Source organism: Amblyraja radiata, chromosome 15 (genome assembly GCF_010909765.2).
Source record: "Amblyraja radiata isolate CabotCenter1 chromosome 15, sAmbRad1.1.pri, whole genome shotgun sequence".
NCBI classification, from domain to species: domain Eukaryota; kingdom Metazoa; phylum Chordata; class Chondrichthyes; order Rajiformes; family Rajidae; genus Amblyraja; species Amblyraja radiata.
In genome coordinates, this window is record NC_045970.1 from 27,646,496 (window position 1) to 27,672,929 (window position 26,434).

At 42.8% G+C, this 26,434-nt stretch overlaps 1 protein-coding gene across 2 annotated transcripts in view; it reads left to right on the plus strand.

Annotated features, from left to right (window-relative positions):
* vwa2 (von Willebrand factor A domain containing 2) overlaps positions 1-14,638 on the plus strand; it is a 44,174-nt gene extending 29,536 nt beyond the window's left edge. For both annotated transcript variants that reach the window (XM_033033926.1, XM_033033927.1), the window contains exons 11-14: positions 1,703-2,281; positions 6,282-6,833; positions 9,824-9,946; positions 13,865-14,638. In XM_033033926.1, the coding sequence (XP_032889817.1) occupies positions 1,703-2,281; positions 6,282-6,833; positions 9,824-9,946; positions 13,865-14,010 (1,400 nt within the window). In that variant the 3' untranslated portion in view covers positions 14,011-14,638. The remainder of the gene's footprint in view (positions 1-1,702; positions 2,282-6,281; positions 6,834-9,823; positions 9,947-13,864) is intronic.
* The last annotated feature ends 11,796 nt before the right edge of the window (positions 14,639-26,434 follow it).

A 26,434-nucleotide genomic window follows, 5' to 3' on the forward strand; every position in this document is an offset into this window, starting at 1 on the left:
GAAATGTTAACTGCCCATCTTTCCACTGTCACTGTCTGACCTGCTGAGTTTTTCCAGCATAAAAACAGAAATTGCTGGAAATACTTAGCAGGTCAGGCAGCATCTATGGAGAGAAAAACAAAGTTGACATTTCAATTTGATGCCCTTTCTTTTTTATGATTGATTGGCTACAAAGACAATCATAGACATGTAAATTATCACACACAATTACTGGTAAAGTTACAAAACCTTCAGTTAGGTACAATGTTATAGTTCTCAATGTTGCTGCATCAGCAATCACAGTTAACATTGAAAAATAAACTACTCCTTGTTTTATCACAAATTAATATAACAACATTATCCAATGTCCTCTGTAAGAAATGTGCATGAAAGACAGTTCATAAGAGATAGGAATGGAATTAGGCCATTCGGCCCATCAAGTCTACTCCGCCATTCAATCATGGCTGATCTATCTCTCCCACCTAACCCCATTCTCCTGCCTTCTCCCCATAACCTCTGGCATCTGTCTGTTCTTGATTTTCTTTTTATATTGAATATCGCTCTTATCTGAATTGCCAGGGGAAACTTCCAATGGATGATGACCTGAAAATACACCTGGTGTATATAGTTCAATCACAGGCTATGCACTATTGATTGCTATTAGACCAACATGTTATGGTTTGGAAAAAATCTTTAGCTGGATGTAATCTTGATCGGGGCAGAGATTTCCCAGGCAAATCGTTTTTTAGTGTCCTTTTAAACCACTGATCAGAAAAATACTGACTTATGAAATGTATCTGATTAACTACCAGCTGCTTGTTTTGTCAGCTTATTGATTGGTATCATGCTGAAGTCTGCCTGTATGTCTGCGAGCAGTGTGCGATGTGATGCCATTTATGTATCACAGTCACAGGAGAACAATCAGCTTAAAGTCTCAATCCGCAAGGGAAAGACATTTTCTTTTAAAATACATGTTCTTTATGTTTCATCTCTTCAGCCTGAGGCTTTTTATTTACTGCTCCTTCTGGCACTTAAAAAATCTACATGATTTCACTGGTTGAATATTACACAACAGCACTAATGGGAAAGACTGCAGGTCAGTCAATGATCTGATAGTAGAGCTCTGTAAGTTGGAAGTCAGAGTCCAATTAAACTCTTTCATAAACCAGCATCAAAATGTAAGAATAGTACAAGAAAATACAAAGAAACTCCAATTTGAAAGAGCTGTAAAGAAGAATGCCCTTAATGGAACTCAGGTAGAAATTGGACTTACATTTTAACAATTGTGCTTCCATATTACTAGTGTATTTCTATATGTAACTCAGTGTTTTATTTGACTATTCCAGGGCAGTGCTATTGATGTGTAATAACAAGGAACTGCCGCTGCTGGTTTATATAACGATAGACACAAAATGCTGGAGTAACTCAGTGGGTCAGGCAGCATCTCTGGAGAAAATGGATAGTCTGAAGATGGGTCCCGATCTGAAACGTCACCCATCCATTTTCATCGCCGAGTTACTCCAGCATTTTGTGTCTATTTTAAGTGCTCTTGATGTTGACTTTCTGTTGATGAATAGTTCATCTTGATATAATTTTTAAATATTTATTTTATTAGGGTGAAACATCGTCCATTTGCATGCACAATAGGATGATGGTTTTGTGGGATTAGGTACAGCTTTGCCACACTGTGCTCCATGTTATTGTGTTATTTTTATTTGAACAGCTCCTCAGCCAGGTCTTGAATGCAGTGTGGATATTTTACTGCTACTTGACGGCTCGTCAAAAACAACCCTTGAAGGATTTCTGCGGCACAAAGCCTTTGTGAAGAGATTTCTCCAGGTTGTACTGTCCGCAGACAGTCAAATTAACGTTGGAGTGGCACAGTATAGTGAGGGAGTGCAGGTGGAACTGCCGATGGGACTGCACATGAATGTTTCAGACGTTATTAGTAAGATCGACTCGATACAGTTTAAAGGGGGCAGCACAAAGACTGGCAAGGCCTTGCGATACCTTACCCAGGTTGGATTTAAAACAAGATCAACAGTTCCGCGTATTCAGGAGGACCACCCCCATGTTTTAATTCTGCTAACAGACTCAAAAGCCGAAGATTCCGTCGCTGAGTCAGCCAAGTATGCCAGAGAACGGGAAATATTTCTATTTGCAGTTGGCAGCCACAGTCTTCAGTCTGATTTAGTCACAATTACAGGAAATCCTCAGCATACTGTCACATATTCAAGTCCCCAGCAACTCTTCAATAAGATTCCTGAACTAAAAACAGTAATTTGCAACATTGAGAATCAAGGTAGGAGTACTTTCACAAGTCGTAACTTTTCTATCCTTATCTAACACCTTTTGTCTCTTCAACACTGGCCTTTGTTCATTCATCTACCTATCACCCCCCACCCCCCCCCCCCCCCCCCCCCCCCCCCCCCCCCCAACACCCACCTGTATCTACCTATCATCTATGAATCTGGAGAATGGTCCTGACCCAAAATATCATCTATCTATGTTCTCCAAAGATGCTGCCTGGCCCACTGAGTTACTCCAGCATTTTGTGTCTTTTTTTGGGAAACTGGCATCTGCAGTTCCTTGTATCCACATATCACTTGCCAGGCTTTGTCCTACCCCCACCTCTCTCCCAGCTTCCTCTTCCAACCCTGGCCCACCACAATCCGTCTGAAGAAGGGGCCCAACCTGAAATGTCACCTATCCACGTTCTCCAGAGATGGTGCCTGTCCTGGCTTCGTTACTCCAGCACTTTGTGTCTTTTTTGATAATCCAGCATCTACAGTTCCTTGTATTTCCAAGTACATTCCTAAACGGCCCTTTATTTGCCTTGACTGATTGCAAGATGGAAGATACCAAGACACCATGAATTGTTCCATCATACTATATTACTAAGTGATTAAGGTGCCATAAGCTTAATAAATGAAAAATCAGTTTCACACATGATAACTAAGTGAGCTCACTGGAGTTGTAAGATAGAGTGCATTTCTCTGTGGAGAAGAAAGACTTATGGGCCTGGTCCACTCAGGTGATTTTTTGGGCGACTGTAGGCGACTGCCGCAAAATTTTCAACATGGTGAAATATTTCCGGCTACAATGGCGACAATTTGCTGTTGTATGTTGTCGTGGGTTGTCGCCAGGTGTCGTAGGTGAATTCCATTAAAACTAGTCCCTGGCAGTCGCCTAAAGAGTCGCCTAAGTGGGACAGTAGGCTACATCTGGTGATTAGTTGCAGGCTGTAGTAATGTAGCCCAATGAGCTGGGCTGTCACTTGGGAGACCAGGAAACCTGATAAGAGAGGACAGAGGATTTATTTTCTATATAAACGGAAGAAGTGAACAGATAAAGGGGAATAGATTTGTCCGCTGTTGGATGTAATAAAGGCACAATGTCATAATCTTTTTCAGTTTAGGAACCAAATTTTGGAAGCAGAATAATCAGTATTGTAGCTTTTAATCAAAACTGTGGAATTATTTGTAGACACAAGAAAGAAACTGCAGATGCTGAAATCTTGAGCAAAACACAAAGTGCTGGAGGAAGTCAGTGGGTCAGGCAGCATCAGGGGAATGGGTAGGTGATGTTTTGGATTAGGAACCTTCTCAGTCTGGGGACCTTGCGTCCTTATGGCATTAACATTGAATTCTCCCAATTTGGCTAGCCCTTGCTGTCTCCTCCCCTTCCTTAACCCTCTAGCTGTCTCCTCCCACCCTCCCATCCGCCCGCCCTCGGGCTCCTCCTCCTCCTCCCCTTTTCATTCTTTCTTTCCCCCCCCCACCCCCCATCAGTCTGAAGAAGGGTTTCGGCCCGAAACGTCGCCTATTTCCTTCGCTCCATAGATGCTGCTACATCCGCTGAGTTTCCCCAGCAATTTTGTGCACCTTCTTCAGACTGTTTGGTGTAGGAGGGAGGCAGCTGGAAAAGAGAGGCGAGGTTGGGGCCTGGCGTGATAGATAGGTGGATACAGATGAAGGGGGGTTGATTGTAAGATGAGTTAAGTAAGTGACAAAGGCTAGAGGTGAAACGGAGACAATGGTGTCGGACAAAGAGAGGGAGAGAGGAGAGAAGAAGTGGAATGTAACGTTGATGGCAGGGATGTGGTTCAGGGGTAGAGGAAAGGGGGTAAATTATTTGTATTCTATTTTACATTCATTGTACATCCACTTTATAGAGGGTTAAAGCAGAAGATTTTGAATAATGCAAATACCATCACAATTCACCCTAGCACTACATATAATGCACTCTTTTTCGCTTTGGATCTTGCAGATTGCTTCTCCTAGACAAAATATTCTACTTGTCAGACAAAACATGCAACCTTTTATAACACCCACATGATAAGAAATTGCCAGGAATGCTTTCACAGTTTTGCTTTATAACTTTATTCTAAGTTACATGAATCTTTGGAAAAACAAACAATCTGTTTTAACAAAAGGGCTGTGTATAACAGTCACTCAAGAAAACTTCTTTCTGAAAAGGAAAGTATCCTTGACCCATCTACTTTTGGCAAATACCTCTTGGTCTTCAGTAATCCTTTTACCCCAATCCCTTGTGTAGTCAGAAATACTCCGTTTGCACCAGCCTCACAGTATCAAAGCAGCCCTCACCCTTCTCCCTGTATACTGTGTATACTGTGTCTGTGTGACACTTACCCACTCAGCCATCCAGCCTCTCCACAACATTATCCTTGCCTCCTCCTATTTCCTGCAGTCATTCAACTTTGTGGGAAAATACATGATTTATTTCTATCAATCTAAGTGTATCTAGTCTATTTAGTTTAGTTTAGAGATACAGCACAGAAACAGGCTCATTGGCCCACCAAGTCCGCGCTGAACAGCAATCACCCCATACACTAACTCTAGACTACACACTAGGGATAATTTACCTAAGGATAATTTAGTCATTTTTACAAAAGCCAATTAACCTACAAACCTGTACGTCATCGGAGTGTGGGAGAAAACCGGAGCACCCGGAGAAAACCCACACGTCACAGGAAAACTATTACAAACTCCGTATAGACAGCACCCGTAGTCAGGATCGAACCCAGGTCTTTGGCTCTGTAAGGCAGCAACTCTACGGCTGCTCCACTGTGTAGCCCAAATCTTGGGTCCTGTCTCCTAATCCATTTTCCCGGCTTAACAATTGTTTTCTTCTGGCCATGTTGAAATGTGTTTGTTTTTGTTGCTATCATGTATACAAGTGGAAGAGATGACCAAATAGACAATAGGTACAGGTAGACCATTTGGCCCTTTGAGCCAGCACCGCCATTCAATGTGATCATGGCTGATCATCCCCAATCAGTACCCCGTTCCTGCCTTTTCCCCATATCCCCTGATTCTGCTATTTTTAAGAGCCTTCTCTAGCTCTCTCTTAAAAGCATCCAGAGAACCTGCCTCCACCACTCTCTGAGGCAGAGAATTCCACAGACTCACCACTTTCTGTGAGATAAAGTGTTTCCTCGTCTCCGTTCTAAATGGCTTACTCCTTATTCTTAAACTGTGGCCTCTGGTTTTGGACTCCCCAAACATCGGGAACATGTTTCCTGCCTCTAGTGTGTCCAAGCCCTTAACAATCTTATATGTTTCAATGAGATACCCTCTCATCCTTCTAAACTCCAGAGTGTACAAGCCCAGCTGCTCCATTCTCTCAGCATATGACAGTCCCGCCATCCCGGGAATTAACCTAATAAACCTATGCTGCACTCCCTATATAGCAAGAATGTCCTTCCTCAAATTAGGGGACCAAAACTGCACACAATACTCCAGGTGTGGTCTCACTAGGGCTCTGTACAACTGCAGAAGGACCTCTTTGCTCCTATATTCGAATCCTCTTGTTATAAAGGCCAACGTGCCATTTGCTAAATCTCTCCAGTGTCCCTTTTAAACAGTAAGACATAGGAACAGAATTAGGCATTCGGCTCGAGTCTCAGCCATTTGATCATGGCTGATTTATTTTTCCCTCTCAACCCCATTCTCCTCCCTTCTCCCTGTAATCTTTGACACCCTGACTAATCAAGAACCTATCAATCTCTGCTTTAAAAATACCCAATGTCTGTGGCAGTAAATTCCACTGATTCACCACCCTCTGGCGAAAGAGGTTCTTCCTCATCTCCATTCTAAAGGTGCTCCCTTTTATTCTGAGGCTGTGCCCTCAGGTCTTAGACTTTCCCATTACTGGAAACATCTGCTCCACATCCACTCCACACACCCCCCCTCTCCTTTTGCTTTGGAACAGTATAGTCAGTGGAAATCATGACCTTACTGGGAATGTTCTAATTTTGTGTTCACTCTCTGCCTCTGCAGGATGTTTATCCCAGCCTTTAGATCTCGTCTTTGCATTGGATGCATCATCTGGAGTTGGAAAGGACAATTTTGATAAGGTGAAAGACTTTATGAAAACCAGCATCATGCAGTTTGAGATCAATCCTGATGTTACCCAGGTCGGCCTTGTGGTTTATGGCAGCCGTTCGAGGACAATCTTTGGCCTTGACACGTTGGATTCAAACACCAACCTCCAGAAGGCAATCAGCTTAGCCCCTTATCTGGGCGGAACTGCCTCCACTGGCAGCGTCCTCCTTCACATTTACGATGAAGTCATGAGTGTCAGAAAGGGAGCTCGACCTGGTGTGAATAAAGTAGTGGTGGTCCTTACGGACGGGGCAAGCACCGATGATGCAGCAGTCCCCGCACGGACTCTGAGGAACAATGGCATCACAGTCTTTGCTGTAGGAATTGGTGATGCACAGAAGGAATCATTGCTAAGGATTGCTGGCTCCGCTAATTACATGATAACTGTGCCGTCCTATGAGGATTTAAAATATTTTGAAGAAAGCATCGCTCACAGGATATGTGAAGGTAATTACATGCATCTTGTTAAAAAGCAGGCACGGAAATCGCTATCAAAACATGGGGGGGACACTATCTTGGCGGCCGCGCGCGCATGCGCATACTCACACACATACACGCGAGGCTTCGGAGGCTTCAGCCGTGGGCCCTGTGGAGACCCACTGTCAAAATAAACTTAAACGAGAGAGGTGTCGGAGCGAGCACTCGGTGCTGGTGCACGGTCTATTCAGCAGCAAGGGTGAGATCAACATCAGACAAGGCGCTAGTGGGGAGAAACGGACTCCGTACAGACAGCGCCCGGAGTCAGGATCTAAACCCGTGCCCCTGGCGCTGTGAGGCAGCAGCAACGCATGGGCCGAGTGGCCTCTCTCTCTCTGTGTACCTGCCAGCAGCCGCAGCAGACCCACCGCCTTCCAGATAGAGAACCGCATCCCTGGCGGCGACCCGGTCCCGGTTCCCTCTGCTCATCGGGCGCCGACTCCACGCTGTACCGAATCTCCCCCGAGTCAAGCGGCGCGCTGGGCTGGAGGAGAGAGCGAGATGCATGCGAGGCTTCGGCCGTGGGCTTGAACCGGCCCATTCACGGGGTCTTTCAGCGGCCGGCGGGGGCCTCAACATCGGGAGCCTTGATCGCCTCGATGCAGCAGTTTGATTTTAAGCCGCAATGGGCCGATTCAGCCCCTAGAAAGCGGCTGATAAAGTCCGGATGACAAAACATGGGCGAGATTGTTCCCCACCTCTCAAAGCATGGGGGGGACAGTACCCCCCAGGATTTCCGCCCCTGGTTAAAAGAATCTCCATTGCTTTTTTACTATTCTTTCAGACACTTAATTTATGAAAATATTTTTAGTATTTTATATTCTAGTGAACCATATTATGTATGCAGATGATCTTGTGGTCTTTAGTCCATCTAACGCTGGTCTCCAGCAGCTCCTTACTATATGTTCTGTGTATGGTGTGGAACATGATATTAAATATAATGCTAGTAAGAGTGCTGTTATGATCTGTAGAACCAAAGAGGATAAATGTCTAAAATATCCTGATTTTAAATTGTCTGACAATAATCTTGGTGTCTGTAATAAGGTAAAATATCTAGGGCACATTATTACAGAACAAATGACAGATGATGAGGATATTTATAGGCAACGACGCATGCTGTATGTACAGGCGAATATTCTCTTGCGTAAATTTGGTGCGTGTGCAGATGTGGTGAAGGTGTCGCTATTTAGAGCATACTGCACACCACTCTACACTGCTCACCAGTGGTCGAACTATGGAAAGACAAGTATGCAGAGACTAAAGGTGGCATATAACGATGCCATGAGAACACTGCTAAGGCAACCTAGATGGTGTAGTGCCAGTAATATGTTTGTGGCTGCAGGAGTCAATACTTTAGAAGCTATCCTAAGACATCACATGTATAAATTCATTTGCAGGATAAATGACTCTAAAAATGTGCTTATTCTGGCCTTGTCAAACATAAGGGTTAGCACTACACGCTACGAATCCCAACTGTGGAGACACTGGTATCGTTGTCTCGTTGTAGGACATTGATCATTCTTTTAATCTGGATTTTTAACTTATGTATTGTGTTTTTAAAAAATATATAAATTATGATGTTTTTATAAGTGACATACCAAGATTTTATATGTATTTTATGATATTTAATATGCAATGCTTTTAATGTAATGTTGCCCCTTGTCTGGACCTTGAGTCCGTAATAAAGTTTATTAATATTATTATTATGATTGCTAATTAAGGTAAGACTCTCTGAAGTGTCTGGAGAAGAGTTTGCTTTGAGAAATTGATCCCAACCTGCACCAGAGAAAAGCTTTAATAAAGATCCTTGGTTCTGAAAACTACTGCTTACGTTTTTTTTCCCAATGAGCCAATGTAATTCACCGGTCAGCACCGGCTACAACCTACGAGAACCTACCAGAGCCTTCGATCTCGTGGCAACCCACTAGGACCTCCTGGCGACCCACCTACGGCACGAGAATTCTCATTACTCTCCATGGCGGCTTCATTCTAGTCGCAGCTAATGTTTCAACATGTTGAAAAGTGGGACAGGCCCATTAGGCGACTCTTTAGGCGACTGCAGGAGACTATATAGTCACCACATGTTCGCGGGTGGTTGCCGGGGAGTCGCTTTCATGGTCGTGAGGAGTTCCCGCATTCTGGGAACTAGTCGCGGCCTCATTATTGTCGCTGTGAAATTTTCAACGTGTTGGAAAATTAGCGCCGACTAGAATGAAGCCGCCATGGAGTGTAGCGAGAATTCCCGTGCCGTAGGTGGGTCGCCAAGAGGTCCTAGTGGGTCGCCAGGAGGTCGAAGGTTCTCTTAGGTTCTCGTAGGTTGTAGCCGGTGCTGACCAGTGAATTTCATTGGCTCATTGGGAAAAAAAAACGTAAGCAGTAGTTTTCAGAGCCAATTATAACCGAACGGTAATGATAAATGTCCGCCGAGCTTCACAGCCGTGTATCTCTGGCTTCTTAAAAGCTGTCTCCACTCCTTCTCCCCCCTCTCCCCCCCTCTTTTAAAAGACTTACCATACACTGTGCTTTTTAACTTCTTAATTACAGTGCTAACCTTCCTGTTCATCGCGGTGTGTGTCTGTATCACATTGGCTTTTCACTGTGTGAATTCCACTCAGACAGCGCTCCCCCCGCTTGCCCATGCCCTCCCGTCTGCATAATGGGCTGGTGAAGGAAGCGATGTGTTTGTTTGTGTGTGTGTTCCATTCTGACAGTCACCGTTCCAGTTGCCGGTTTTTCAGGCGACTGCCGGCAACTTGACAGTCACCTGTAAAATCGCCTAAGTGGGTCTGGCCCAAAAGAACAGCAATGAAGAGTAAAAAAGATGGCTTATGATTGAGAAATGAAATATATGGGTAGGAGCTAAGCTGATTCAAGAAGGTGATGAAAAAGAGGAATTATGGTAATGCAGAAAATATTTCTGTGCCATTATGTTTAACAAATCTTCTGTGTTATCTTAACAGTGGCCAAGCAACCAGTGAATTTGTGCAAGCCGAATCCATGTATGAATGGTGGGGAATGCATAGTTCACTTTGCAAGTTATCATTGTGAATGCAATGGCTGGGAAGGAGTTCACTGCGAACACAGTAAGTATTCTCTGTTATTTCAGCTCAACTGCACTGTTTGTAATCCCTTGGTCTGAGAAGTAATGCTGGTGCAATAAACTCTTTCACCATTATCTGCCGATCAGTCTTCTTATCTCTGGATAAGGCAGGAGTGTAGTTTCTCTCTGCAACAGACAAACTGGTGCAGTTTTACAGTGCAAAGGCAGATCTGGACTGGTGGTGATATCTTTGTAAATGTTAACAGCCCTCAACTCAGCAACTGCACAGATAAAGCAGGAAGAATGCACAAAGCTATACAAAACAAAAGATAAAAGAATCAACAAAGCAATTGATCAACTCCACACCTGAAGCTATTCAAAGATTAGCCAGAAATTTGAAACTGGTTGCAAAATAAATAGGGACCTGTATTTACAACTCGTTGCTTTAGACTTTACTTTAGAGATACAGCGTGGAAACAGGCCCTTCGCCCCACCAAGTCCGTGCAGACCGGCGATCACCCCATACACTAGCACTATCTGACACACGAGGGACAATTTACAAGTTCCAGGTACAAGTTCAATTAAACTACAAACACGTATGTCTGGAGTGTGGGAGAAAACCAGAGCACCCGGAGAAATCCCATGCACTCACAAGGTGAACGTACAAACTTTGTACAGACAGCACTCTTAACGAGGATCAAACCCAGGTCTCTGGCACTGTCAGGCAGCAACTCTACTGTGGTGCCACTGAGCAGCTCTGAAAAGCTGAAGCCTGCTTTTCATTTAAATGGTGCCGACCTTCCCCAGAAACTCACCTGGGCTCTGGGGGTTCCCTTACTCCTCTGATTCCCTGGTCTTCGCATTCCCCTGAAGCCACTGGGGTCCCAGGTCTGACTGCCCCCTGAACCTCACCAGAGCTCTGGTGCCCACTCTGCTTTGAAACGCACCAGGATCTTGGTTCTCACATTCCCCTGAAACTCACCAAGACCCTGGTTTCCTCGCTCCCCTTTAACTCACCAGGGCCCTGCCGCCTGTATTCCCCAGAAAGTCACCAGGACCCTGCTTCCCTCACTCTCTTGAAACCTCAACAGTACCCCGATTCCCTGTGCTCCTTTGAAGCCTACTGGGTTCATTGGTAAATGTATTCTGGAACAAGCAAAAGTGTGTCGCTGTGTTATTTGGAATAACATCCAATCATCCGGTATACCTGCCAGTCCTGTAGCACCAACACACCAAAGCTTGCCGGACTATCCATGTTTTATTCTTTCACACACATTTTCTTCATACTTTATTTTGATTTATCCAACAGGAACTTTTAGTCCTAATTTAAAAATAATTTCTCACTGTCACTGAAACATTCTTGTAGCTAATTTGATGGCAATCTTGCCAGTAATATTATTTTCTTTGGCCTCACGGCCCCCCATTTTTCCTGCTTTGCCAAGTCTCACCCGGGGCCTTTACCTTTATTATCTCTGACCAACACAGGAGATTGGAACAAATTCTACATTTCTGATGGAAAGTCCTAGACTTAAAATGTCAGCACTGACTGAATATTTTGGCTCTTTAAGGATTGATGGGCGGTAGAAGTACATAAAAAGTAAGTCCATTGGGAAGTTGGGAACCGAATGGAATGACCAGTTCACATTTCGGGAAGCTACAACTCCATGTTAACTTGTATAATTTATGCGAGTTCATGTGTGGGATTCAGGAAATTATTCGTCAGCGGCCAGTTCTTGTCACGAGCTGCCTGTTTGAAACAGAACAAGCCCTCAGAGAAGTCATGCTGCTTGACAGTATGTGAGGCCTTGTTGTTTTAGGCATAAGGGCATGTTGACAATGAGTCACTATTGCAATTCTCCCACACATTGTTTAGGTTATCTGGAAAGGCTAATAAAGTGAAACTTTTCTTGTTTTCTTTGGAGACATAACATTTTCAAAACAAAGATGGAAATTGGCATAAACTTGATGCTATTTAAGATTTCAAAGTGAAAGGAAGATGCATCACCACAAGACCCTGCAAAACCAAAAAATAAGACGGGATCTCAATTTGATGCAGCACCCCAAAACTAGAAAGCATCACGAGCTAATGCAGATCTATTAAATATTTGAGACTTAGTGGTTGAAGCCACATTGAAGTCATGGAGTGCTGTAACAAGCAACTGGGGAAGTGGCCTTTTACAATCCACTCTGGAGGTACTAGAGGTGTTTCTGGAGAGGCAAGCAGGCTGGGTTTGATCCCTGACTAAGAATCAAAATCAATGGGCCTATTGGTCTCCTCTTCCTGTGGTTTCTTAGGTTGCAGAAATGATTACAGTAAGTGGTTTTGTCTAGCTCTACTGCTGGGGAAAGTAGCTGGCATTTTGCACTGCTTGCTGGACGCTTCAAATATTGGCTGACATGTTGGCACTACTTACTGGAGGTATTGTTTCTGGTGGATATTAAATATTCATATTACTAACTGTAATACGACCAGGAACCCCTCCAGCCCCTATTCAATGTTCGTCTCTCAAGCTGCATTGGTTAAACTTCATTAGCGTTTATTTGTTTCATTGGCCGGCATCAAATGGCTGAGATTTTTCTTTGCACAGCCAAAAACAACACAAGCCGTCAAAGGCCATGAGTGAAGTGCTGTGGAAGTCCGATGCCTACTTTTCTTCAAACTGGAGTGATGATTTGAAATGAAAGAACACTAACCCCCTGTCATCATGTTTTTGAAGCTATGTATTCCACAGAGAAATATAATTGTAAAAATGTATTATTTATGAATCCAACAGTCACAAACAGCAGTTATCTTTATGGTCCTGAAGGTAGATGAATATGTGGCTGCGTTCAATTCATCTAAAGGTATTAATATTTTGTCAATGCTCAGATAAAGCTTGGGGCTAATCCCACATTCTGGAATGATTTGGGAATAACAGTTGGTCGGAATTGCAGAAGGAACGATGTACAACACATGTACACAATACCATGGACGGATGTATCTCTATCAACACTCCATAAGATTAATGACATCCGGGTTAAAGCTGCCAACTTGACATTGTGCTGGAATGTACTTGACCTGACTAGTTACCCTCTACACTTGCCCCACAGTTGTTGCAAGGGCCAGGCAGCTGCTAACAACCCCGATGACTCGCGTTTTAAAGACTTTAGGCCACAAATGGTGATCAAACCTCTTGGAGCCTCCCCCAGCACCTCTCTCGATCTCAGGCAGTTTGGTTATGACGGCCTCAGACATGGGTGTAAGAAATCTCATGGCAACATCTTGGAGATGAGAAGTTGTCCTGACCATCCTGCTCAATATTCGTTCCTCAACTCACATTACTCAAACTTTGGCCATTGTCACATTGCTGAATGCTGCGTGCAAATTGACCGCTGTTATGTGAGTGGCTACATAGACTACATTACATTTTTTTGCTCCAAGATGTTTTGCAATGCCTTAAACTCTTGCAAATACCATATAAATCTGTATGAGCAAAGCTGTTATTTAACTTCTGAGGAAGGGTCTCGACCCGAAACGTCACCTATTCCTTCGCTCCATAGATGCTGCCTCACCCACTGAGTTTCTCCAGCAATTTTGTCTACCTTTAACTACAGAATGTGGCCTCTATTGCAGCATGCTTTGACCTTGTCGTTATTCTACCCAGGGTGTGACAGTGCATTCCCTTCAATGTTTATAGATACAAAATGCTGAAGTAGCGGCTCAGGCAGCATCTCTGAAGAAAAGAAATAGGTGACGTTTTGGGTCAAGAAACGTCACCTATTTCTTTTTTCCAGAGATACTGCCTGACCTGCTGAGATATTCCAGCATTTTGTGTCAATGTTTCGCGTAAACCAGCATCTGCAGTTCCTTCCTACACCCTTCACTGTTGATGTTAATGGTGATGGACCAAATGAAAGAATTGGATGGCAATTGCATTGAAATCTGAAAAACCCGAAGCTCACTGTATTGCTTTTCCTGCAGGAATCAGGAGCCCGGAGCCCCGTGGAGATGTTCCCAGAAACCACAGGAGGCATCGCAGGCAGAGGAAGCTGCGGCGCTTAAACCGACGAGGAAGAAGGTCCCGCAGAAAGCACAGGCACCGAAAGTACAGGGGTACTTCACTGTAACAGGACTCATCCTGTCCCGTCTCACATAGTTTGTATTGGGCATGCAATCACAAATGGCACAAATATCAAGAAGCCCAGTTAGTGTCAACGGCCCAGAGCTTTTCTAAAATCACTTCAATGGATCCCAAAATGCCTGTACACTTGTACTCGATTCCAACAATGTTTTAAACAAAACAACTGGTAAATGACAATTTGCGAAGCTATCCACATTTCTAACGCAAGTATTGTGATAAGGTAGATTTGACTCTACGATTAGGTTACTGCGTGGGTTCTCAAACGAAGGTTGTTGTTCATGCAGATCTCCAGCAGGAATGCAAAATATGTTCAAACTTTTGTTTACATCCATCAGAGTATGGTTCTTCATTTTGAAATATAGCCCTGTCAATTGTGGCGTTAAGTTAAATTTGACTGATCATGCAAACCATGTTTCTCACACGACACTGCATGTTTTTTTGTGGTTTCAGAGCAGTATTGCATGTTGAGTGTGTTTGTTTTGTTCATGGAGTTCTGTTTCTTAAAGAAGGTTGGAGATTTAGTTTAGTTTTATGACACAATGCGGAAACAGGCCATTCGGCCCACCAAGTCCGTGCTGACCAGCGATCCCGGCACACTAACACTATCCTACATACACTAGGGACAATTTACAATTTTACCAATCCAATTAACCTACAAAACTGTACGTCTTTGGAGTGTGGGAGGAAAGCAGAGCACCTGGTGAAAATCCACGCAGGTCACGGGGAGAATGTACAAACTCCATATAGACAGCACCCGTAGTCAGGATCAAACCCAGTTCTCTGGCGCTGTAAGGCAGCAACCTTGCCACCCTTTACTATCTTAGTGTATTAAACAAGTGGATTTGTCACACAGGTGAGTTCCTTGATCTGTGATGAATATTAAATGTGCAAAGAGGGAGGAATTTAACTGCAAGCTATCACAGAGTTTGTCCAAACAACCCCTTGTTAGTTAACTAAGCTATTATTAACAAGAAAGTGATTGGAACAACCTTGATGATCAAAAGGTTTAAACCTAGGACAGATCCTTTGAACATATTGTGGATATTTGTTTCATTTAGGTAAGAGCCATCCATGACTACAAATTTAAATTAATTTGGGGTTTTATCTGAGGTTTGAAGCAATAAATTAATTCCCCTGCTAACATTAAAAACATTCATCAATGGAAAACATTTATGCAATGGTTGTTCATGGGAATCTCATACTTCCCCAGCAATATTAATATCCTTAATCCAATTTTTTAATGTATTATTTTATAAATTGATTAAAAATCAAGAGATTGATTTCTTCTCATCGGTGGACACTTTTCATTCAATTTGGATCAGGAACGTTTACCAGAATGTTGCCTGGATTAGAGGGTTTCAGCTATGGGGAAAGGTTGGATAGATTTGGACTGTTTTCTCTAGAACTTCAGAAGCTGAGGGGAGGCTTGATAGATGTACGTGCAATTATGAGAGGCATGGATAGGGTAGACTGTTAGAACCCTTTGTCCAGGAAGTGTGGACATGTGCAACACGAGAGAGCATAGCTTTAAAGTGAGTGGGGGAATGTTTAATGGAGATGTGTGGGGCAGGTTTTTTAGCTAGAGAGTGGCGGGGGCCTGGAATGCATTGCCTGGAGTGGTGGTGGTGGAGGCAGATATGATAGTGGTGTTGATGAGGCTTTTGGAAAGGTACATGGAAGTGTTGGGAATAGAGGAATATGGTAAATAATTTGGAGAGAGTCCTTGTATTCTTCTCTGTATATCTTGAATCTGTTTTGTACATTGCTGAAAATATCTGTATTCCAAGCTTGTTGTTCGTGTAATAGGTATTTAACAATGGCTCGAGTGAATTGCATTCTGAATTGAGTTGAAAGCACCACTTAACATTGCTATGCAATTACATCACAGATGTGTATGCTAGTCATTTGGAATGCTAGCATGCCATTTTATTAAAAATTAAGGTGTGTGCCTGCTTGAATTCCACCACAATTGCCTGATCCCAGAAGTGCATCCCAGTCTCTTTCCTTTCCGGATGCATTTGTCTTTCTTCATGTCTCTTCTTGTCTTGGTCACTTGGACCTCCTTATTTGTGGGCTTTTTCTCCTGCTGACTCCATTGACACCTTTCATTGATGGTATAATATAAGAAGAAAGACCCAGTGACATATTCACAATGCTTTGCACTGCCAGAAAAAAATTGAATATAGAGTGAATTTAAGAGAACTGTCATGGAAACAGTAATATGAGGATGTTGGGGAGAGATTGAGCAGGCAAGGAATTTATTCCTTGGTGAACAGGCGGCTGAGGGGTGATCACATAGTGTACAAGATCATGAGGGGAATAGATAGGGTAAATACAGTCTTTTATCCAGAGTAAGGGAATCGAGAACTAGAGGAGGTAGGTTTAAGGTGAGGAGGGGGAGGGGGAGGGGGGGGGGGGGGGGGGGGGGGGGGTGGTGGAAGACTCAATAGGAACCTGAGGGGCAACTTTTTTGCCCAAAGGGTTGTGAGTATATGGAATGAGCTGCCATAGGAGGTAGTTGAGGCAGGTGCTATAACAACATTTAAAAGACATTTGGACAGGTACATGGTCAGGATAGGTTTAGAGGGATATGGGTCAAATGCAGGCAGGTGGGACTGGTGTAGATGGGGCATGTTGGCCAGCGGGTTGGACTGACAGGCCTGTCTCCACGCTGTATGATACTAATACTTAGGTTAAATGTCTCTTGTGGTTGCTCATTTAAATCAAATAGCTGCATATCGTTTTCAGGGTTTCACCTAATATGATATTTTCTTATCATCTAATAAGCCATCCATCCTGAGCATTGACTTGGAATGAAATGGAACCAATGAGTTGAGTGTAGATGCCAACCAGATCACAGCATGAAGAAAGGTCTCAACCCGAAACGTCACCCATTTTATTTTTCCAGAGATGCTGCCTGTCCTGCAGAGTTACTCCGGCTGTTTGTGTCTATCTTCGGTTTAAACCAGCATCTTCCTGCACAGCCGTAGGTTTGTTGAATAGGTGACCGGGCACACAATTGAATCTAATACCATTCCACTCTGCTATTAGCCTGAGTTAACATGCATGGAGATAACTCAAATACAGAATATCACGCATCCAGCTTATTAGTATGAATCGGCAAAATTGGAATTAAAATGTTGGCGTGATAGATCGTCCCCTGTGGCAATGCAGGGTGTAATACAGTCTTCAAGTGAAGTAGCTTTAGCTGGGCAGCTAATAATTTGAAAGAGACCCGTCTGCTGCAATTGGGCCCCTATTTTCATGATATGTGATTTTATGTAATTAATATTTTAAATCCAGAAGTAATTTTGGAAGTGAGGAAATACTGCTTATTGGAGCAGAAGTTTTGTTTTCCTGAGGTACCTGCTGAAGTGCTGTAAGCTAAAGAACCCATCTTTACATTCATGCATTAACACTGCATTGTGAATCAGGTTGATCCAGGGGCACAGTTTGAAATAAATAGTGAAATATCCCCATTACTCTTCAGCGGTCACTTTGCCTTCTCTTCTACGTTTAGAGATACAGCGCGGAAACAGACCGTTCCGCCCACCGAGTCTGCGCTGACTAGCGATCCTCGTACACTGACACTATCCTACATTCTAGAGACAATTTACTATTTTTACTGAAGCCAATTAACCTACAAACCTGTACGTCTTTGGATTGTGGGAGGAAACCAGAGCACCCAGAGAAAACCCATGCAATCAGGGGGAGAATGCACAAACTTCGTACAGACAGCACCTGTAAACAGAATCAAACCCACACACACAATTTCATACAAGTTATAGGAGTAGAATTAGGCCATTTGGCCCATTGAGACTTACTCCGCCATTCAATCATGGTTGATCTCAGCCTCCTAATCCCACTTTCCTGCCTTCTCCCCATAGCCTTTGACACCTGTTCTAATCAAGATTTTGTCTATCTCTGCCTTAAAAAAACAGCCCTCTGTGGCAATGAGTTCCACAGATTAACTACCCTTTGACTAAAGAAGTTCCTCCTCACTTTTCTAAAGAGCGCCCTTTATTTCTGAGGCTATGACCTCTGGTCCAAAACTCTCCCACCAGTGGAAACATCCTTTCATTATTCTGTAAGTTTCAATGAGGTCCACCCTCAACCTTCTAAACTCCAGCGAGTAGAGGCCCAGTACTGTCAAATGCTCATCATATGCTAGCCGGGTCTGTGGTCACTATCGCTACTCCACCGTGCCGCCCTGGATCACAGGAGCACAATAGTCTGGTGTGAATAGCACAATTTTTTTTTCTTGCTCCCAAAAGGATAATGTGCTACCCACCAAAATGTAATGAGTGAAGCAGATGAGTTGATAACCCTTGAGATAATTAAGTTAAACTCTGCCTGGGTCTACAGAGTATAGTGCAGTACTATTGGAGACCACCCAAACTGTAATTATGACGTGTTAGAAATGATGGCGATGGAAGAATAGATGGAAGATATTCTTCCCAAAGTTTGGAATTTTACCTTAGTGTTGATAATAGTTTTTTTTTAAAGCATAGTCATCAGTTTACTGAAACTAGAAGCGTGTAGGTTTCTTGTGACATATTAAAATTTGGATTAAATTCTGTCTAGTATAAGTCAGAATGTAAATACATTCCTGTGAACAATGTGTCAATGTATTATCTTGTAATGACAATGTTTAAGTATTTTGTACATAACACCTGATATTATCCTCTGCACATTTTTTATGTTTGCCTGTTAATGTTGGACGTAGCACATTATGATTTTTACTCATTGTTTTAAATCTTCAAGAAGTTCACCAAGAAATCAAGCTGGCTTGTAACAAAAGCCCAAGTAACATACTCAAGGGTTCTATAATATTGGATATCAATAAATGGTCACCAAATTCTAATGTTTTGACGTAAGTGTTATAATTGCCTCTTAAATGTATTTTAAAATATGGACATCACCTTGAAGTTTGCTTATTATTTACTCCTTTTTATTAATTGTTGTTGCGACACATTCATTTTGCAGGGAAGTAGCATAATGGGTTTAACGTATGGAATATAATATGAGAACATTTGAAGTTAACTGTTTGGAAGAATGAGTGAAACATTAATTAAATATAGTAATATTACAAACCTTATGGATTCAAAGTCATCTGAAGGACTCAGTGCATGAAATTCAAATGTTTGGCATGCAAGTGCAGCAAGTAACTCGGGAGGCTAATGAAATATTGGTCTTTTTTGAAAGTGATAAAGAGTACAAGAGCAGGGAAGTTTTAATGAAATGTTACAAGGTGTTGCTGAGACTGCACCTGGAGCACTGCACACTATGTTGTTCTCCATATTTAAGGAAGGATATGCTTACATTGTAGGAAATACAAAGAAGGTTCAATAGGTTAATTCCTGGGATGAAGCAAATGACGTTTGAAGAGCGGTTGAGCAGGTTGGGTCGATACTGATTGGGGTTTAGAAAAATGCAAAGAAAGCTTATGTAAACATGTGGCGTTCTGCAGGAGATTGACTGGCTTTGTGTTGAGAAGATATTTCTTTAGAGATGGGTGAGGGGGTGGTATGTAGGTCTAAGGGGTATTGTTTCAGAGAAAGGACGGTCATCGGTTCTTCGAATTCTGTGGATGCAAAGTCAGTGAATATATTCAAAGTGAGGGTAGACAAAAATGCTGGAGAAACTCAGTGGGTGAGGCAGCATCTATGGAGCGAAGGAATAGATGCCGTTTCGGGTCGAGACCCTTCTTCAGACTGATGTGGGGGTGGGGACGGGAAGAAGAAAGGAAGAGGCAGATACACTGGGCTGTAGGAGAGCTGGGAAGGGGAGGAGAAATCAAGGACTACCTGAAATTGGAGAAATCAATGTTCACACCATTTCACCATTGTAAACTACCCAAGCAAAATATTCCTTTCCGCAGAGTCTGCTCCCTCCGTAACTTCCTGGTCAATTCGTCCCTTCCCACCCAAACCACTCCCTCCCGTTACTTTCCCTTGGAGCTGCAGAAAATGCTACACTTGTAGCTTTACCTCCCCCTTTAACTCCATCCAAGGACCCAAGCAGTCTTTCCAGGTGAGGCAGAGGTTCACCTGCACCTCCTCCAACCTCATCTATTCCATCCGCTGTTCTAGGTGTCAACTGCACTACATCGGTGAGACCAAGCGCAGGGTTGGCGATCGCTTCGCCCAACACCTCCATCTAGTTCGCATTAACCAACCTGATCTCCTGGTGGCCCAGCACTTCAATTCCCCTCCCATTCCGAATCTGACCTTTCTGTCCTGGGCCTCCTCCATGGCCAGAGTGAGTCCCACAGCAAATTGGAGGAGCAGCGCCTCATATTTCGCTTGGGTAGTTTACACCCCAGCGTTATGAACATTGACTTCTCCAATTTCAGGTAGTCCTTGCTTTCTCCCCCCTTCCCCTCCCCTTCCCAGCTCTTCCACAGCCCGTAGTCTCCGCCTCTTCCTTGTTTCTTCCCCCCCCCCTCACCCCCACATCAGTCTGAAGAAGGGTCTCAATCTGAAACATTACCTATTCCGTCGCTCTATAGATGCTGCCTCACCCGTTGAGTTTCTCCAGCATTTTTGTCTACCTTCGATTTTTCCAGCATCTGCAGTTCTTTCTTAAACATATTCAAAGTGAGGATTGATGGATATTTGAACTACATGGGAGTCAAACGCTATGGAGGAGAATGGGGAAATAGTGTTGAGGATAAGATTTGAACACCCATGATCTTGTGGATTGGAGATAGAAAATGGCAAGAAGACCACAACAGATGGACACCCTACTTACAATTGATGTTCTCAATGAGTTCACAGTATTTATCGGAATGGGTGGAATGAACATTTGTGAAATAATGAGGGGGCAAAGTACATCTTAAACGAGCTGTTAAATATCACCACTACCTTTGTTTATTAAACTGGGCTTGGAGAAACAGCCATGAGCGAATTCTGGTTGTGCTCCAATTTCGAAGGATTATTTGTGAGCAACTCCATTGCAGTGTTTGATGTTAATTGCTGCAATACCAGCAGAAGTAAACAGCATTTATATAGAAGGTATAATGGATGAAATAAAAACTGGTTAGGCTTTTCCTTTCATGTAGAGTTGTAGACGGACAGGGTATATTGTGTCTGGCCAACTCGGTACCAAATGTCACTAAGGCAGGGCAGAAATTCTTTTCATAGCTGAGCCAGATGGTAAAAGTAATAGATTCAGCAGCAAGCAATAGTTTAATGCATCTTCAGCACATGCCCTTAAAAGTCATGGAATAGCATGTTACATGCGTTGTAAATCAAGACTTGGGCTGGACCTACAATTATCAAATATCTCCTGTAATCTGGCAAATCCTTCACAGAAGAAACTGTCCCCCTCTTATCCCTTCTAAATCTCTTCCCCTCCATGACCTAAACTTGTTTCCTCTAGCTTTATCGACTTCTGATATGGGGGAAAATTTCCTTTAATCTACCCTATCTATATCCCTCATAATTTTACATACCTCACTCATGTTCCCTCATAACCTCCAACGTTCCAGGGAAAACAGACCTAGCTGCTCCAGTCTCTCATCATAACTGAATTGCCCCATCCCAAGCAACATTCTGGTGAATCTCATCTGTACCTTCACCAGTGCTTTCACCTCCTTTCTGTATTGTGGTGGCAGAACTGCTCGCAGTACTCTGCTAAGGATTGACCAACATTTTATAAGGTTGAAGCACAACATCACTACTCCTGTGTTCAATAATCCACCTCCTAAACACCTTCCTAACCACATAATCTAGCTTTATTGTTTTCTTTAAGGATCTATGGACTTGGTTCTCCAAGCCCTCTTTGCTTCTCAATACGTCCTAAGACCTTACCATTCCTGGTGTATGTTTGTACTCAGAATGAGAATGCATCACGTCAAAACACCACTTGCCATTTTCAGCCCATTTCATCAACACATTGATATCTCTCTGCAGCCTTATGGGCCTGTCCGACTTGGGCGTCATTTGCGCGTCATGCAGGTGGCGCGCGAGGATTTTGAGAATCCCAAAATCCTGGGGCGCCGCGCGCGACCACACGTCACTGCCTATGCCGCCACGTCTCACCATGCGCCATGTGCGCGTAATGCACGCCACGCGTGTCGTGACGCGTAAATTATGTAGCGTAAATGCCGTGCAAATAACGCCCAAGTGGGGCAGGCCCTTAAGACTATCTTCCACACTGTCAAGAACTGCCAATCCTCATTTCAGTGAGAACATCCGTATTGATGGGCCGAATGGCCGAATTCTGCTCCAATTTATCCGAGCCATTCATGTTTCAGATTTCCAGTACTTGCAATTCTTTTGAACTTTTATTTAGTTATGTGTAACTGAAAAAAAACATCTTCCATCGGAGCATATTGCAGCATTCTGGATGATATTGAATTCAATAACTTCAGGTGAATTGCCTGCTCTGTTTATATCAGAACTCGCCAACTCTGATACAATGTTAGTGCATAATTCTCCCAGCTTTGAAGTTCACAACTTCTACATTCATTGTTTGTGTTCTCTCAGTGACATTCATCATTAACCTTTTCACCTGATAATTTCAACAGATTAAAATTAGGGCAACTATAGGCTCACCCTGTCACAGATATTCCCATTGCCCTGTCCATCCACCTCCCACCCTCTTTGCTATCATAGCTTGTTATCTCTCTTCCCCACTTCTGATGAGGTCTTTAACCTGACATTTTAACTCTATTTTGCTCTTACGCAATGCTTCCTGACATGTTGAGCATTTTCAATGTCTTCTGCTTTTATTTACATACTGTTTAATATAATGATAGTCATACAGCACAGAAACAGGCTCTTCGACTCAACTCATTCAAGGCAACCAAGTGGCCCTTCTAAGCTAGTCCTATTTATTTGCCCATATCCCTCTTAACCTTTTTAATCCACATAAATCCATGCATCTATGTAGATCAAGGCAGTTGCAGTAATAAACCATATCACAAATCTAAACTGCTCCAGTCATTTTGGATAGGAAATTAAACCAGGCTCCTTCTGCTGGCTCAAACAAACATAAAATATGCCTTGATCCAATTTCAAAGAAGAGCAGGGAGTTATCTCTAGTGCTGTGGCTAATATTTATGTCTAATTTAATGTTACTGAGTAAAACCCCATTATTTAGTCATTATCACCCTGCCACTTGGAAGAGTGCATCGTGCATAAACTGGCGGCAAGGTACTCTTATTATAATTTTGTCTACATTTCAAAAGTGCATCCCTGGCTACAAGACATGAAAGATGCAGCAGAAACCGAGCTCTTTCTTACTATGATAAACATTTGTACATTCAGGTTAAGCAGAGTTATTGCTGCTGGATCAACAACCAGCGGGAAATTTGCTACCAAAATATGAAATGCCTTACAACGCAGGTAAATCAACACTTGTGGAATTGAACCAACTATTATCGCCTACTTTAAATAGTGAGATATCTTTCCAACCTACCAAACAGAATAAAATGAAATAGAATAAAATAACATTCCTATTGAGCATTGCAATCTTGAGAAATCAGCTGCAGTTTTTTGCAGAGGTGTTTCTGCAAAAATAGTTATAATTGAAGAAATACATTTATAGTAATCTTTTCCAGGAAGGGAGGGGGAGGGGCGGAGGGGGAGGGGCGGGGGGGGGGGGGGGGGGGGGGGGGGCGGGGGGGGAGTCATGGGTTGCGATATTGATGCAGAGTTTGGCAGTTTATTTTATTTTACTTCACAATCTCCAAGCCCGTGGAATGAAACCCTGCTGACAGGCAAATACTACTAGAGCCTTTGAATTCCTCAGGACAACGTGTACAGACAAAGTACAGCTGCCTGTGTGGCCCGTAGGCAAGGCTGGCAGCACAATAGGCACGTTGCTTTGCCAAAAGAAATTTGCCAAGAAACGCAAAACATTGGTAGAAGTACATTAGTGCAACTGTTACGTCTCCAGTCTATTGTTCCTGTTTACCAGGGCAGGTCCACACAGGCAGGTCTACTGATTGAATTACACACTTTAGCTGCCTCCTCTTTGTGTTGCTACAAAATAACTGTTTTTAGCCAATCCCTTATTCATGAAAAAAGTACCTTCAGGTACAGGGTAGAAGGTACAGGAGCCTGAAGACTGCAACAACCAGGTTCAGGAATAGCTACTTCCCCACAGCCATCAGGCTATTAAACCTGGCTTGGACAAAACTCTGATTATTAATAACCACTTTCTGCTATTTGCACTTTATCAGTTTATTTATTCATGTGTGTATATATTTATATCATGGTATATGGACACATTTATCTGTTTTGTAGTAAATGCCTACTATTTTCTGTGTGCTTAAGCAAAGCAAGAATTTCATTGTCCTATACAGGGACACATGACAATAAACTCACTTGAACTTGAGCTTGAAGTATAATTTTAGGCATCATCTGTAACTGAAGGGCAAATAAAAAGTATTATCAAACATTATGATGTTTGGCACAAATATTGTGGTCCTGAGGGCCCATTCTTATGCTCTACTGTTCTATTATATATGTAACGCATATCAGTAAAATCCTCTATTAAAGCAGTGTGACCAAAAAAAACGAAAACTAAAAAACGTTTCTTTTGGTGGTGTAAAAAGTCTCATTGCTGGGGAATGGAAGACCCAGCCAACATTCAGCGCTGATTTTAACTATGTGCCAAGAAAAAGCTAGTCAATTAGAAGCTCAGATACTATTTGTGAACAGGCACTTTAATTAAAAAAACATTCCTTGTCACATTCCATGCCATTTCCCCTCATAATTGGGCCTCGTTGTGGCATTGGGAATTATTTCCAGTCTCTGCCTGTTCTGTGTGGCTTCTGGATTAAGACTACCTGGCATTTCTCAAAGCATCAATCAATCCTAACAGTGAGTAATCCCATTGCATTTATTGAGCTGGATTCAGAGGCAGGTGGAAGGAGTGAAGCTTGTTGCTTTAGCTAATTGACCTGGATGGACTTTCACCAAACCTAACTTAAAAACCTGTTTTAAAATATGCTCTGTGCAGGAAGGAACTGCAGCTGCAGGTTTATACCAAAGATAGACATAAAAAGCTGGAGTAACCCAGTGGGACAGACAACATCTCAGGAGAGAAGGAATGGGTGATGTTTTGGGTCGAGACCCTTCTTCAGATATGTGCTAATATCTTAAATATATATTAAAATATGCTCTATTTTACTGCTGTAGTAAAATGCAATAATGACAGCATAGGATATAATTAACATCACTGTGTACTTAGCAGATATTTTTCTCCTAGTGCAGGTAAAAGCTTGTTGACATATTCAAATAATCTTGGTTATGTTATCCATTGGAAATATTCTTGACTGTGGCATAATTAAATAACCCAACATGATTTATCAAGTACATAAGATTTGAGTTAGCAGATATCCTTCGCAAACCTCATTATGTAATCTTTTTGCAAAATACCAAGAGATGTTCCATCGCAAAAAAAGTACAAAGTCTCAGGATCATTTGATTAAAACATTTCCTCCAAAGCAAGACTGAAATCACATTTGTTTTTACAGAATGCAGTTACACCACCAACACTAGAGGGTGCACTACATCCAGTGTTTTGTTTCTCTCACTTTTTATGAACTTAATTTTTTTATACATATTGAACAGAAGTGATCTCAATGATATGGGCTACCTCATATAATAAATCCATATTATGATTCTGTGAATATCTGTTTCATTTGAAAATGCATTGAAATGATTGATTCTGCTCTTTTACACATTACTTCAAAGGACCCCGCTAACTGGGAGAATTTGGAAACTTTTAGACACTATAGCATTTTACACTTAATCTGAGCTGCTTCGCTTAAGGAGAATTCTCCTACTGTGGCACAGCCGAAAGAGCTGCTGCCTGACTGACCCGGGTTCAACCCTGACTCGGGTGCTGTCTGTGTGGAGTTTGCACGTTCTCCCTATGACTGCATGGGTTTCCTCTGGGTGCTCTGGTTTCCTCCCACATCCCAAAGAAGGTGCAGGTTTTGTAGGTTAATTGTCCTCAGTCAATTGCTCCCTAGTGCACGTGGAGTGGATGAGAAAGTGGGATTACGTAGAATTTAGAAAAAGTGGGGGCCGGCAAGAACGATGGGGGCCGCTGAGAATGAAGGGGGGACTTGGCGGAGGGCTCCCTGATGCCAGGCCTGGTTCACCACACCAAACAGAAGGTAAGTCTGTTTGATTAATTTTATGTAACTTGGTTGGCGCCAGAAACGTGGCAACTCTTGTGTACTGCCTCGGTGACGTCGGCTGTATGATGTTACTGGGTTGTATGTAAAACAAAATATTTCACTGTGTCTAGGTACATGTGACAATTAAGTACCATTGAATGTTTGAATCATTCAATCATTGAACTAGTGTGAACAGGTGATCAGTAGTTGGTGAGGATTCTGTGTGCTGAAGGGCCTGTTTCCGTGCCATATCCTTCAATCCATTCAG